We start from the raw sequence: 14,854 nt of genomic DNA, 5'->3' as shown, positions 1-14,854 counted from the left end.
TAATTGTTGTAGCTTCTTATTTACCCTAAATGATCACTTAAAGTGTATAAGTACATTATAATCTATAACAATGTTAAAGAAAATATATAGCTAACAGAAGTTGGCAAGTAGAAGGAGCAAAGAAGTGTGAGAGGTTAGGTGTGTAAGTATCTTCATCTCGCACAGAGTGAGGAGCTAATGTATAATTTTGACAGTTGAAAATCCAAAAAACAGATGTTTGAAGTACTTACCTTATTTAAATTATACGGTTTATCATAAAATAACTAAAATACTAAGAGGAAATAGTTTAAATTATCTAAATCCTCACCTGTCATAAGATAAGTGAATCCACAATGTCAAAAATTGATAAAACAATTAGTGATTGAGATCCTTTAATTTATAAATATGGAGGCAGTCCCCGGAAGAAATAAAAAAAAAAGTGAAAAGTAATTACCTGTGGAGAACTTTTGTTCCTCATTATTATTTTGTATGACTTGATTTTTTTCATAACAAATGTATGCGTTAGTATACTTTAATAAAATTAAAACAGAAACTATTTAGCTGTGAATGAAGGCCTTGAAGTCAGGGCCAAGCTTTGATACAAGTGGGTAGGTTTTGTCGAGGTGACATTTATTTCCAGCCCCTTCCCGTGCCCTCTGATTGGTTCTCTCGGAATTGGTTTTCTCCCAGTATCAAAGGGATTCACTGCCCTCCTGCCCCTGGCTTCCTCCCGCACATCTCTGGTTGTTTTCTGCTCCTCAACTTTGATCATTACAAAATGAGTCTATTCTTGGTCTCATTCTTAAAATGATTTGTTTTTGGCGCTCCGGGGCTCGCGCCCCTGCCTCGTGCCTGCGCCGCTCGTATGTAAATGAGGGCGCGGGACACGGGACGCGGGACGCGGATGGACAAGGGAAGAGAGAGAGTGGCCGCTGCCCTCGCCGCCCGGTGCCGGAGCCCTCGGTGCGCGGCGGAGAGGAGAGGATGCCGGCGGGAACTCGAGTCTTGGCGCCACCGTCTCATGCACTGTGTAGGTTTTGAGAGTATTTTAGAAGGGCTTTATGGACCACGGCTACGAAGAGACCTGAGTTTATTTGAAGGATTGTCTACCATCTCTTGATTCTTCACAGTCAACACCAACAGAGGAACTATCATCTCAGGGCCAGTCCAACACTGAAAGACTGAATGCCAAGCAGAAAATTACCTAAATGCACTCTTTCGAAAGAAAGATCTTCCTCAGAACTGTGATCCTAACATTCCCCTAGTTGCTCAGGAATTAATGAAAAAGATGATACGTCAGTTTGCAATTGAGTATATTTCAAAAAGTGGTAAAATTCAAGAGAATAGAAATGGTTCAATTGGACCAAGTCTAATATGTAAAAGTATTCAAATGAATCAAGCAGAAAACTCCCTTCAGGAAGAACAGGAAGGCCCCTTAGACCTCACTGTGAATCGAATGCAAGAACAAAATACTCAGCAAGGGGATGGAGTGTTAGATCTCTCTACAAAGAAAACCAGCATAAAATCTGAAGAGTCATCCATATGCGATCCTTCTGAAAATTCAATGGCTGGGAGACTACAGAGAAACAGAGAGGACTATGTGGAAAGAAGTGCTGAGTTTGCAGATGGTTTGCTCTCAAAAGCTTTGAAAGACATTCAGTCTGGAGCACTGGACAGAAATAAAGCAGGCATACCTCAAAAAACTTTACTTCTCCACTTAGAAGCCTTACCAGCAGGGAAGCCTGCATCTTTTAAAAACAAAACTCGAGATTTCAATGATAGTTACTCATATAAAGACAGTGAAGAAACTTGTGCAGTGCTGCAAAAAGTAGCCCTGTGGGCAAGAGCTCAAGCAGAGCGCACAGAAAAAAGTAAACTCAATCTACTTGAAACCTCAGGATTAAAATTCCCAACAGCTTCCAGTTACCTCCATCAGTTAACTCTACAGAAGATGGTTGCTCAATTTAAAGAAAAAAATGAAAGCCTACAATATGAAACTTCACATCCTACTGTACAGTTAAAAATTCCTCAACTACGAGTAAGTTCTGTTTCAAAACCACAACCTGATGGTCCTGGTCTGCTGGATGTTATGTATCAAGTTTCCAAAACCTCTCCAGTCCCAGAAGGATCAGCTCTCCAAAAACTGAAAAATATACTCCCTAAACAGAAGAAAATAGAATGTTCTGGGCCCGTAACTCACTCAAGTGTTGACTCTTACTTTCTACACGGGGACTTCTCTCCTTTGTGTCTTAATTCTAAAAATGGAACAGTTGATGGAACCTCTGAAAATACTGAAGATGGATTGGATCGAAAAGATAATAAGCAGCCCAGGAAAAACCGTGGCCGTTATCGGCAGTATGATCATGAAATAATGGAAGAGGCTATTGCAATGGTAATGAGTGGAAAAATGAGTGCTTCCAAAGCACAAGGAATTTATGGGGTACCTCACGGCACTTTAGAATACAAGGTAGAAGAAAGATCTGGAACACTGAAGACTCCTCCTCCGAAGAAACTCCGAGTACCAGACACTGGGTTATATAGTATGACAGATTCAGGGACTGGCAGCTGCAAAAACAGCAGCAAGCCTGTGTAGATTACTTGTTAGGAAAGTGTTTGTACGTGTGTATGTGCGTGTGTTTGTGTGTGTGTGTGTGCACAGGTGTGTGTTTGTGTGTCTGTATACACACACGTGGGAATTACAGATGCTCACTCTGACAGGAGACATGAAAGTTTGCAGTTCAAAAACCACTTACATGCCTTTTGAAAAAAAGTTTTATTCAGGGTTTTCACTGTGGACAGAATTATATAGTTGCTTACTTAATTCTGATAGTTTGTATTTAATCCTTGTATAAATAGGTGAAAAAGATTCAGGTTTTCTTTAGTAGTCAATAGCATAAAGCGTTGTGGGAAAACAAGTAATTGTCAAGTGAAACATTTTTATAGGTGAAAGACCACCCCAGCCATTCAGTTAAACCATCTTATAATGGAAATATGCTATTAATAGTTTTTAAACATTTTTACCTAACATACTTACCGTTACTGTAAGTACGTCAAACAACCAATCAGAGTTTAAATACGCAGCTATCTCCATACTAAGAAAAATTAATATATACAGTATTAGGACACTACAGTGCATTCTATGAATATAGAATATGAATATGAAATGCACTCAAGTGCATCCACCAGGAATAGACAAGAAAACCTTAAATGATATGTATAATGAAATTTAATATTTATCATTTAACAGTTGTAGCAGGAAGTTGGGGTTTATAAGGTATACACTTTTTGAAAAAAACTGACACATTGTTAACCCCAGGAGCTATAAAATCCTTTAATATAAGATGGAATACTAAGAACAAAAAGTAATTTAAATTTAATTATTAAAATAATTTAATTTTGTTTTTCATTTGAAAAATAAGCTAATGTGTAAGATTAGAAAAGAAAGTTGGAATGCAACTTAGAGCATGTTTATAATGTCCACAGACAAAGCTTGAGAATGATCATTTTGGTTTAAATGTGCTGGTTGGTTGATGTTATGACTACTTTAAGTTTTAAGGATTGTGACAGACTCCTACTATTGAAAAACCTCAGTGTAACTTTAATGTATTTCCTGCTGTGACATTTCAAAACATTTTCAGTTTATCAAAATGAATTACAGATGTCATTTTGGTGAGCGATACATTATCATTTTGCTAATAACCAAATTTGCAGTTTGTTCAGGGTCTTAAATAGATTTACAAATATTTAACACTGAAGCTGTTTTGAACTTTCAGTAATGTAAAATCTACTAATTGGGCAGTTAGAAGCTGGGCAGTGCATTTTAACTTTTACTAGCCTCATAAAAGAGACCAGTAATTTTTATATAGCAGTTTTAAAATGTGGTTCAGAGTATCCATGTTGGATTTATGGAGTATGCCGTTTTAGTGGTAAAATGTTATAAAGCATGTGCCTCCATATAAAGATTGGGGATTTGCTTCATATGTTCACACTTCTCCGAGTGCCCCTTTGCTCTGTTAAAAGTCAGGTTCTGATCATTTTTCTAAGCCAGTTTTCCTAAGTCCAAAAGGAATACTTAAAGCTGAATTTAAAAAATAAGTGCACCTTGTCAAATACTTGTGTTTTTACACTTGTGTTTGTGTGTATCTAATAATCACATATACATGTAATACTAAAGAGATTTTCAGCTATTACATTGAAAAACTGCTTACATATGTATAAGGAAACTGAAGAGAGGAAAATACACAACCAAGTAGATATTTGGTCTCTTCGATCCATACTGAACCCTCTTCAGCAATTAATGTTACCTGCATGCTAGGGTATGAATCCTCTCGCTCTTTTTTTTTCCCCCCAAGAAAGTATACATAATAGATTGCAAAACAGCAGATGTCAGGGTCATCTTTCTTTTTAAAGAATTAAGCCATATTTTGTGAGGGCCAGAACTTGGATGATTTAATGTATTTCCCCTCCCCGCCCCCCGCGCCCCCAGTGAAAAGCAAAGTTAATGTTTCAACACAATTTTATTGACCTCTTTATACAGAATTTTACTTGCAAAAATTTGGGGGCTTGAAGGCATTACATAATATTTATATTGTATTGAGCTTTTTTATTCCTCACACTATATTTACATTAATAAATTGATTGAGAAGTTTATAGTAAAGGGATACTTACAGAACACTTTTATATCATTTAAAAGATGACCTGACCAAAAACTTGACAGGATTCATAAAATCAGGGATCATTTTGCTATTGACTTCACAGTGCTCAGTAGTTTTATAGGTAATATTATAGTTAATTTGCCGCGTTTTAGTACTTGTGTTATTTATTTTTGGTCAGAAATAGTAAATTAAATATTTTTTGATAGTTTGTAGGTAATGATCAACTCCTAACTTTTAAAAGAAACAAAATGTTTCTAGTTATTGAGTTCCCTTTTGATTATACAAACTTGGAAAGGCAGGGAAATTTATGGGTTCCTCTTCCCCCCCAGTGATTCCATTAAGATATTCTCTATGTTAAACTTTCAAAGTACTTTATAAATTTAGTTACCAGTTATTACTTATTAATTATTTTCTGAAAAATCCAGTTTCAGCAGACTTTTAATGAAGGTGAAAGCAACCATTATGTGCTTTGTACTTATTTGAATGTTCCTCAAGTATTTTATATTTTAAAAAAAGAAAAAAAAAGAAGGCAAAGGAAAAACAGTGCCTCTGTTTTTAGAAAACTCCTGCTCAGTAAAGTTGTTTAAACCATTTCTGGTAGCTAATGATAATTTTATATTGTATACTAACTTTAGTGAGACTGATTTTTTTAGTTGTTTACAGTACAAATACTTGTATTTGTTTTTTAATGGCAGTATTTCCATTGTCGCAGTAATTTAGTAAAACTCTGGCTGCCTTGATTTTGACAGATTTTGTTAATATAAACTGATTGTTAGGCAATTAGTTATATTTATGCATAAATCAATTGCTCTATAATTCATGAATTATTTATTACAATATTTTCTAATGAATTCATGTATCTGTCTTGTGTTGTGAATGTACTGTAATTCTCTTCCTACTTTGTGGTGTTATATATCTAAATCTGATTGTATGAATTTTAATTGTTCAGTTAACGTGTTTCTAGGTTGTAATTTGTAGTAAAGCTCTTCAATGCTTTTGCACTTAAATTTAAAAAAAAATAAATAAATAAAAAATAAAAATGATTTGGTTTTGGCTCATGGTAAAGATCAGTAATAATCTAATAACTGAAATTCCCTTCCTCCTCCTGTTCCCATCCCTGCCAAATATTATTTAATGTGTGATCTCATTTAGGGAGATTAGATGGGAGAGTTTTATATGCATGTTTTTGTTTTTTAATCTCAGAAACAGAGGGTTAAATTGATCAGATGCTTCACTTCACGGTGTATTAGTATTATGGTTCATACCAAGTACCTCATGTGATAAATTTATCCCCTTTTATTTTCATCCCCCTCTCTCATTCTCTACCCACCTTGAGAATTTTAACTCTAAATAATGAGCTCAAAAGAATTCATCTCTGTTGGCAGACTGTTAAGGCACTGGGATAGGTAGGGGAAAATTATTTGGGAGTGTGTGAGAAAGAGGCCTTCCCAAGGAACTTCAAATTACACCATCTTTACAGGGCTTGTTTTATTCTTTTTACATAATGATTCAGTAGTCACTATCAACTGGGACTGGAATTAGGATGGACTTTAAATCTCTCGTTGAGATGTTTTCTTATGGCAAGGTCTCATTAACATCATTTAAACAGAGTGTAGCACAACACCCCCAGCAGGTGGGTGCTTAATAAGTATTATCATGCAATGATAATGATGCTGTAAAACTATAGGCTTCAGGTAAGGGTTGATGACTTATTCACCACACACCTTAACCTACATTCTTAAAACACAGATGAAACTCGTTAAATTATTTTGACAGTTTTATATGCTTCATCAACATGTTGGATATGGGATAAACAAACGGCCTACAATTAACTACAAACAATTATTTCCACTATTATTAACGGATGTTCACCAATAACATTATATAACCTACACAACAAAGAGCATCTACTTGCAAGAAATGCAGCACATTGTTTTTTATTTCCTGTATCTCATCTATTCAATACACATTTTTTCCATGAGAAACATTATTGGTGTTAACACTCATCCGAAAGTTCATTACGTAATGCAAACGATTTTCTAGGTAGAGAAAAAAATTGTATATATTTCTGTAGATTAGGGCACGTTTTGCAACATATTTTGTAATTTTCCTCTCAGAAGTATGAAAATTCTAAAGAAAAGATTATGAAATATATTGAAGTAAAACCTCTTAAAGGCAGGAACTAGCTTTTTTTTTTTCAGTATTTTGTACTTCTAAATAGAGTCTGGACTTTATCTTCACATTGTTTTATAGAACTCATATATCTGTATTTTTCTTGAATTTGCATTATTAGGTCCACAAGAGACGTACTTTTTTTTTTTAACTTTTATAAAATACTCCATTTGGGAAAGTCTGTCCTACTAGATTTCAAACAACGTGGGAGCAAGATCTTGTTTGACTTCATCCACGTATATTTTTCAGTAACAAGTTTCAGTGTCTTGCTCATAAATATTGCTTAAATAAAGCATGAATGCAAATTTTTCTTTCTGTAGTATTTTATACTTGTTTTAAAATAAGTTGAAAAGGGTTTAATTAAACATAGAAGTAGCTCCCCTCCAAAAATTTCTCTCCTTCACTATTTGTGATCACTAAGAGGAACCAGAAAGAACAACTCCCCAGCGAGACAAGTGAAATATAAAAAGAGTAAGAGAAAGAAAAAGAAAGGAACCTTGTCTTCTATACCACATTCACTTAAGACAAAAATAGGGAAGCTATTTTTTAGCTTGAAAATAATGTTATGTATTCTATGCTGCAGATATTCAATTTTATATCCTAGGAAACACTACTGTTCTACTAGGAGGCAGTGTAAGTGTGAGTCCTGGCTCTGCCGCTTGTTGTGAGACCTTGGTCAAGCTACCCGACCTTGCCAACCCTTACCGTCCCGGTCCGTAAAAGGTAGTAACATCTACCTCCACAAGCGATTGATCGAATAAGGCTGACAACACAGCGATGACACGTGCCAAGCGCTCCTGTGGCACCTGTCATCACGAGCAGCTCAGTGAAGTTCGTTATCTCAGCGACTCGGTGGGTCAATGCAGTACACGTAGAAGCACACTGATGGGAGTGCGTAGGTTGAATTTCATTACACAGGTTAGTATTAGCCAGGCATTTTACTAGCTGGACTCTGAGTATTGTTTAATCTCACTGTGTTTAATTAGCCAAATTCAAAATTAGTAATTCTGCGCTCAGGTTATCTCATTCTCCACGGCGCGGTCAGAGAAGACACTGCCTCTTGAGGATCGCAGACTGCAGCGTTTGCAGTGCGCGTTTGCTGTGGCGGAAGAGAACACCGGACGTTCAAGCCCGGGCTCAAGCCACGATCTCTCAAACCATGAAGACATCTGCAGCGAATTTACCAAAAAAAAAAAAAAAGGCAGAGCAACACCGACATGTCAATCTTCTAAAGCTTCCGAAGCCGCTGCCGGAGTCCAGGGCGCTGGCGCGCTCGCGGCATTGCGACAGGGGCGGGGCCGCAGCCGTAAAGCAGCGTCCCAGACCACGTGGGTCCAGGGCTCGGGACCTGCTCCGGACCCTGCCCCGGGTTAGCCTGGCCAACTGAAAGCCGAATCCGGGCTCCAGGAAACTGGTAAGTGGCTGGTGGCGTTGCGGGCAAGCGCTGGCGCACGGGGCGATGGAAGCGGCCCTGCACTGCCCGCGCTTTCCGGGGACTGCTTATTCCAGAGGGTATTGGGATGGAGGTAGGGTTTCTGAGTCCCTGTTCTCCTTAACTGCAGAGGAAAATCTTCTCGCGTGGTCTCAACTCGTAATACGGTTTATACTTAAAAGCATAACTATGCTAGGGCGTAGGAGCGAAGTCGCACTGCAAAATGATTGTCCCGTTCAAAATTGGAATTAAAATGAAGGACTTTTCCAGTATAGCTTCATGGGAAAGAGTTGAATTGATTTATTCCGTTAGATGTCTCTTCAAATCACTAAATACAGCCAGAAAAGCTGTTAGGTGGCGTACTGTAATTTTGAAAATCAGTCCGTTGCCTTCGTGAAGTGACGGGAAGTAAATTAAGAAAAATGTTTTCTTTATTAAAAATTAATCTTTAAATAAAATAATATATGGGTAGCAATGACATATTTACAATTCCAAAATAAAATTTCTGAACTATCATGTAAGCTTTGTTTGTTGTGGATGTTTAACTCTAGGTGTTTTTCCGTTCCAGCCTGTTGTAGAATCCTTATCCCCATCCCATCCTTGGAAGTTTGCCTTTGAAACACAGCTTGCACTTTGGTTGCAAGAATTAGGTACATCTTCAGAGGCAAAGATGCTGATTTAGAGTGTTTGGACGCTAGAGCGGCTAGGACAGTGCTTGGCACAAGGTAGTGTTAGCTAGTACTGGTTGGTTGGATGAATAAATGGTGTAACAAAAAATATACAACGAAAAGATGAGATACAGTTTATAAAAAGGCATCTGTAGATCATAAAACTTTGTTCTTTCCTTTAGGAAAGACGACCGAGGGGGCGGAGAAGAGGTAGAAGATGTGGCAGAGGCGACAGATAAAGGAGAACGACAGAGAGGAACCCGGCCCCGAATGGGCTTTGAGGGAGGCCAGACTCCATTTTACATACGAATCCCAAAATACGGGTTTAATGAAGGACATAGGTAGGTTGTTCTGCTTTTTAAAGTAGAAAGCCCTGTTTTTCGCTGAGAATCACCTAAAAGATAGCTTGGTAGAAATTGATAGTCACTTTGAAGCAAACTTTTGCCCCTGTTCCTCTGAAGCATCTTTAGTCGTGCGATTAGTTTGGAATAGTAGGGAAAAAAGCCCAGACATTGAGCCTGCAAAATGGAGATAATGATGCCTGTTCTCCTGGTTGTTTAGAGGCTTAGCAATAATATATATAAAAACCTGGCTCATTGTGATTACCCAATAAATGACAACTACCATGGTTACTTTGAGTTCCATTAATGCATAATTCAGATAGTGGGTTAAATTTTCCCCAGATTTGTGTGTTGATTTGTGTAAATGAGTGAAGTAAAATGCTTAAGAGGCAAATTATTTTTAGCAAAATAAAGGAAATGCTGGTTTTGTTTCGTTACCAAAAATCAAGCAGTATAACGTTTCTGTTGTAGTCAGGAGGGTCTTATTTTGTTACCATCTAAATTGTTGGAGGAAAATAGAGAACAAAACTTTTAAGTTGATTTGGAGAACTTAGAGGAAGAGAGTTGAGTTTTCCAACTGTTACTCTCTTGTTTTGTAGCTTCAGACGCCAGTATCAGCCTTTGAGTCTCAACAGGCTGCAGTATCTTATTGATTTGGGTCGAGTTGATCCTACTCAGCCTATTGACTTAACCCAGCTTGTCAATGGGAGAGGTGTGACCATCCAGCCATATAAAAGGGATTATGGTGTCCAGCTGGTAGAGGAGGTAAGTCTGGATTAGTATTTTTGGAGTTAGATAGGAGGCTATTTCTGATTTTCATATAATCTATACTCTGCCTCCTTTGTTTTTATCCCTTTTGAATTGTTATAACCATTACATAGTGGTGATTGTGTTTATACTCAGTTGTGGTTTTAGAAAGCCAGCATGATGACGTTGAGGGGCCTCTGTTCCCATGGTCCGGGAATGCTCTTCTCCCGTGTGTCCGTTCAGCTTGTTCCCTCCCTCCCTTTGGTTCTCTGTTCAGATCTGATAATATCAGAAAGGTCTTTTTTGATTTTCTTTTATAAAGGAACACTCAGCCCCCACCCGCTTCCCCCACAGTCGTACTCTGTCTGCATTACTCTGCCCGAAGTATTTTTTTCTTTGAATATATGAACACCTGACATTTATTACTAAGTAATGCATTTATTTTTCATTGTCTTCCTCAGTGTGATGTAAGTTCTTTGAGAGCAGGTACTGTGATTCATTCCTATGTTTGCAATATTGGAAATATTGGCTCATGATAATAACTCAGTATTTATGGAGGAAAGGGATCAAATCCAATTCTAATCGCAGTAAAGGACTTTTCTATTTATAGAAGTTGGCCAGGAATTTCATAAGCAAATAAACGTGTTGTTAAGTAACTACTCCTCCTTCTTGTTGTCAGTAATGTAACTGTGTGAGTAACTTAGTGTCCACTAGAGGGAGGCATATGTTTACGGAAAAACCTTTTAGATTCCTTTGAAAAAGTAAACCTTATGGATAAAGGATTTTCAAATAAGATGATTTGAAGATAGATTACCAAATATGCGATTAAGTCTCAGTATCCTACTCTGGGTGTATAAGGGAATGCACATGTAAATTGACATGGAAAAATCCGTGACCTCTTCAGCTGTTAAACTGCGCATCCCAGCAACTCACAGGTATGTGTCTATTAAACTAACAAAAATAATCCTGAAAACGACACCAGGGCAGTGGTTGTGTAAGTACAGTTCCACATCGTTTACAGCTCTGTAAATTGATTTCAGATTTGTAGTAAATAGTGGATAATAAGACTTTCTGATCCTTCAGCATAAAATTACCAATTTGGAAAGATATGTTTTCAAGGAAAAACAAAATAAACCTAACTGATAGAAAGACATTCCTAAAAATGCTTTTATAATACTTAAAATACTGAAACTAACCCCAATGTCCAAGGATGGGGAGTGGTCAAGCAATCTATGGAATAGTAATTAAAAAATCACAAATTATAGGGGCTGGCCCTGTGGCCTAGTGGTTAAGTTTGGCGCCCTCCCCTTCTGTGGCCTGGGTTCAGTTCCTGGGTACAGACCCACACCACTCGTCGACGGCCATGCTCTGGCAGCAACCCGCAGACAAAATAGAGAAAGACTGGCAACAGATGTTAGCTCAGGGTGAATCTTCCTCAGCAGAAAAAAAAAAAATCACAAATAATATGGCAAGACCTTACTTTATTGAGTCAAACGTACCATAATTATTAAAATGCAGGTCGGTATCATAGATGGAAAAAGTGTATCTTAGAATTGATGGAATATTTTTTAAATATATTAAAGGTTCATAATTAATAAAAGGAACTTGATTGGGAGCCAGCTTGTTTCAACCACACCAAAATAGGAAAAAATTCTTATCACTACATAAAGAATGGTAATGATGCCATCTTTTTATTTTTGTCAGAATCTGTTTTGAAATTAAAATATAGCACATCCTAACTAAAGTGATCAAAAGTAGAACTTAAAAAAGTTCAGGACTACATTTTTCAGTGTTGACCATGGTAGGGAAAGGTAAAGTTATTTTCTGTCAGTTTAGAGGCTGTAACAAAGTCAATAACGAATGCAAAGTGAATTTCTGTTGTCCTTTGCTCCCTTTTTTCCTAGAGGGGGTGACCCCTCCAAAGCTCAGATATTTTATTCTTTCGCTGATTCTAGCCCACTCGTCCCCCTCTTTAACCTTCTCTTGGCCTCTTGCTTATTAAGGGATAGGAAGATAAGTCATGATCTGTATCCTACAGCGTAATGTTGTGGTTAAGAACACATACTGTGGCTGGACTGTCTGGGTTAGAATCCTAGCTTTGTGATTTTGGGCAAGTTATTTAACCTTTCTGTGCTTCAGTTTCCCCATCTGTGAAGTTGGTTTAGCAATAATTCTGTCATAGGGTTGTTAGGAGGGTTAAACAGCCAACTATTACCGAAGTACTGGGAATGGGTGCTTATATTGGTGTCTACGAAATACATCAAGTGAAAATATAGTCATCTCTGCTCACAGGGAAGGAAAATTGGTAAAAGAAGGGGGCCTAGAAAATGTAAAAGAATTTGATGTTATTTGATAGGACCTCGAAGCAGAAGTCTTTGAAGTAGGAATTGCTGTTACATTGTGGGCATTTTGGAGGAGAAAACACAGTGTAAAAAGGAAGCTTGCCATAGTTAATTTACTTGTAGCCAAGCTAGCTACTCACAGACTATTTTGACGTGTTACAGGGTGCTGATACCTTTAAGGCGAAAGTTAATATTGAAGTACAGTTGGCTTCGGAACGAGCCATTGCTGCAATTGAAGAGAGTGGTGGTGTCGTTACTACAGCCTTCTGTGATCCCAGAAGTCTGGGTAAGCTTGCTCTGCAGTCATTTTCTTCTCTCCCTCTTTGTCTCATGCTGACTGCATGTGAGGATTGTAAAAGTCCTCATGGCTCTTTGACTTGCCGTTTGGACACCTCTGTTTTCTGTTTCAGGATTTCTTATTAGTGCTGTGGCTGGTGGGGCTCTGTCCTCTGATAGACCTCAGCCAGTAGGTCATAAAAAGGTTTTGTTTTTGTTTTGAACGCAGGGCTTAAATACAATGTTACCTATGTCTAGAAACTCACTAATGGTTGGTAACCCAGGAGTAACTCTGACTTTCAAGATACAAACTTTTGAAAATTAAGCATTTCCATTTGTTTACTTAAAACAAGCTTATTTAATTAAAAAAGTTCTTGGAATTAAGTTCTCATCTTGGTCATATTTAAAAATTAATGATTATAAAATACCATTATTAAAAGAAAATCATCATGTAAATAAAATAGTCAACATTTGCATTTCTCTTTTTTTAATTTAAAAATTGTTTTAGAAATTCTCTGCAAACCTGTTCCATTCTTTCTGCGTGGACAACCCATTCCAAAACGAATGCTTCCACCTGAAGCACTGGTGCCGTATTATACTGATGCAAAGAATCGTGGTGACCTGGCGGATCCGGCCAAATTTCCTGAAGGAAGACTTGAACTCGCCCAGAAGTATGGTTATATTTTACCTGACGTTACTAAAGATGAACTCTTCAAAGTGCTTACTACTCGAAAGGACCCAAGGCAGATTTTCTTTGGTCTTGCTCCTGGACGGGTGGTGAATATGGCAGATAAGAAAATCCTGAAACCTACAGAGGAGAATGTCCTCAAGTATTACAGCTCATGAATTCCCTTCCAAGAAAGCAGAGTTGGAAAAGAGGACTGGAAAAGGAGGCAATGCGATAAAACAAAGAATTGGTGCGGTCACTGTGTTTGAGTGATGTCTACAACCTGACTCTCAATAATACTTTCATCTTGGTCATTGTATTATTTATTATCATAGTCATTATCAAGGAAACTCTGCCTAGCAATGGCTTAAACAAATTAGAGTTTTTTTCTTATTTTTTATCACCTAAGAAGAATTGGTAGTGATGGTAATAGCCACAGCAGTTCAATAATCTTGCAGTTTCTGTATCTGCAATTCTCAGGGCCTCTCCCCAAGACCCTAAGATGATCACCATGGCTTCAGTAAGAATAACCTTAAAGGGCAGGAAGAAGCGGGGAGAATGGTTCAAGCTATAGCTGCCCTGTTCATAAGGAAGCAAAAGTTTTCTCATGCCCACCCCTTGCAGACTTTCATGTACATCTTATTATCCATAGCTGTGTCATTTGATTCCCTCTAAGGGCAATGAGGCTGACGCACTGAGACTTAACTATGCCTGCCTCTACAGTTGGTAGATGGGAGAGGCAGAACATCCTTGGGGATGGAAATTGATTAGCCAACCACTAAGGACTGCCAAAGTCATCAAAAAAGTTATTCATTCAGTATATATTTGTTGAATGTCAAGTATTCTAGGTTCTATTTAAATAACATAATATACATATATTTTATAGGGTACTTGATATTTACAAAATATATTTTTATAAATATAAAATAATTAAAAATACTTGAGAAAAGGTGCACTACTCCAAAAAAAGATCATAATAGAAGTTTTCAATGTACATTTTTTAAAATGTGCTTTCAAAAACTGTACCTAGGCATTCTGGAAAATGGAATGAAAACAGGTATTGCAGTTTGAATGGTACTACGCTAGAAAACAAAAGTAGATAGTTGCAGCAAAAACTTGTAGATATAAAGATGTTTCTGTGAGAACATAAAGGGCTGATGTACCCATAATGCACATGACAGAGGGTTTCACAATGTGCTGCCAGGCACCGTAGCTTTTAGATACTCGTCGATCCGTTGCTGCTGCTGTTAAGTTGGTTTTTCTTACTAATGCAATAGGATAGACTTCGGGTAGATGATGATCACACATTGTGTCCTGTGAGAAAATATTGGGCCGTGGAAAAGAGAAAATTAAAAGGGATGATTTAATTTTGAAGTTACATATATGATCCTGAAAGAGAGAAACAATAGGAATAGTATTATCTTATAATAGCACAACTATTTATTTGGTAATTTAAGACAACTGTTTAATATTATCTTTATTATGTTCAAGATTATCATTATTATGTTTAAGATATTATGTTTCTAAGACATAATTTTCACTCTGATCTCATTAGTAACAATATAACAAAAGTTG

General features: G+C 37.3%; 1 protein-coding gene across 8 annotated transcripts in view; it reads left to right on the top strand.

Annotated features, from left to right (window-relative positions):
• Nucleotides 1–14,636, top strand: part of LOC123275652 (ligand-dependent nuclear receptor corepressor-like protein) — a 67,035-nt gene extending 52,399 nt beyond the window's left edge. For 4 of the 8 annotated variants that reach the window (XR_011493262.1, XR_011493264.1, XR_011493263.1 and 1 more), the window contains 4 exons: nt 9,089–9,247; nt 9,847–10,012; nt 12,499–12,622; nt 13,121–14,636. Coding sequence is in view for 2 of the 8 variants with exons in the window: in XM_070481344.1 (XP_070337445.1) it covers nt 9,089–9,247; nt 9,847–10,012; nt 12,499–12,622; nt 13,121–13,458 (787 nt within the window). In the remaining 6 variants the exon portion in view is untranslated. Of the gene's footprint in view, nt 1–669; nt 5,176–7,823; nt 8,221–9,088; nt 9,248–9,846; nt 11,434–12,498; nt 12,623–13,120 lie in introns of those variants that run through there. The other 4 variants (XR_011493261.1, XR_011493259.1, XR_011493260.1 and 1 more) reach the window with 3 other exon arrangements.
• Nucleotides 14,637–14,854: the final 218 nt, after the last annotated feature.

The sequence above is a fragment of the Equus asinus genome, chromosome 12 (genome assembly GCF_041296235.1).
Source record: "Equus asinus isolate D_3611 breed Donkey chromosome 12, EquAss-T2T_v2, whole genome shotgun sequence".
Taxonomy (NCBI): domain Eukaryota; kingdom Metazoa; phylum Chordata; class Mammalia; order Perissodactyla; family Equidae; genus Equus; species Equus asinus.
This window is presented reverse-complemented; position numbering and strand designations above follow the sequence as displayed.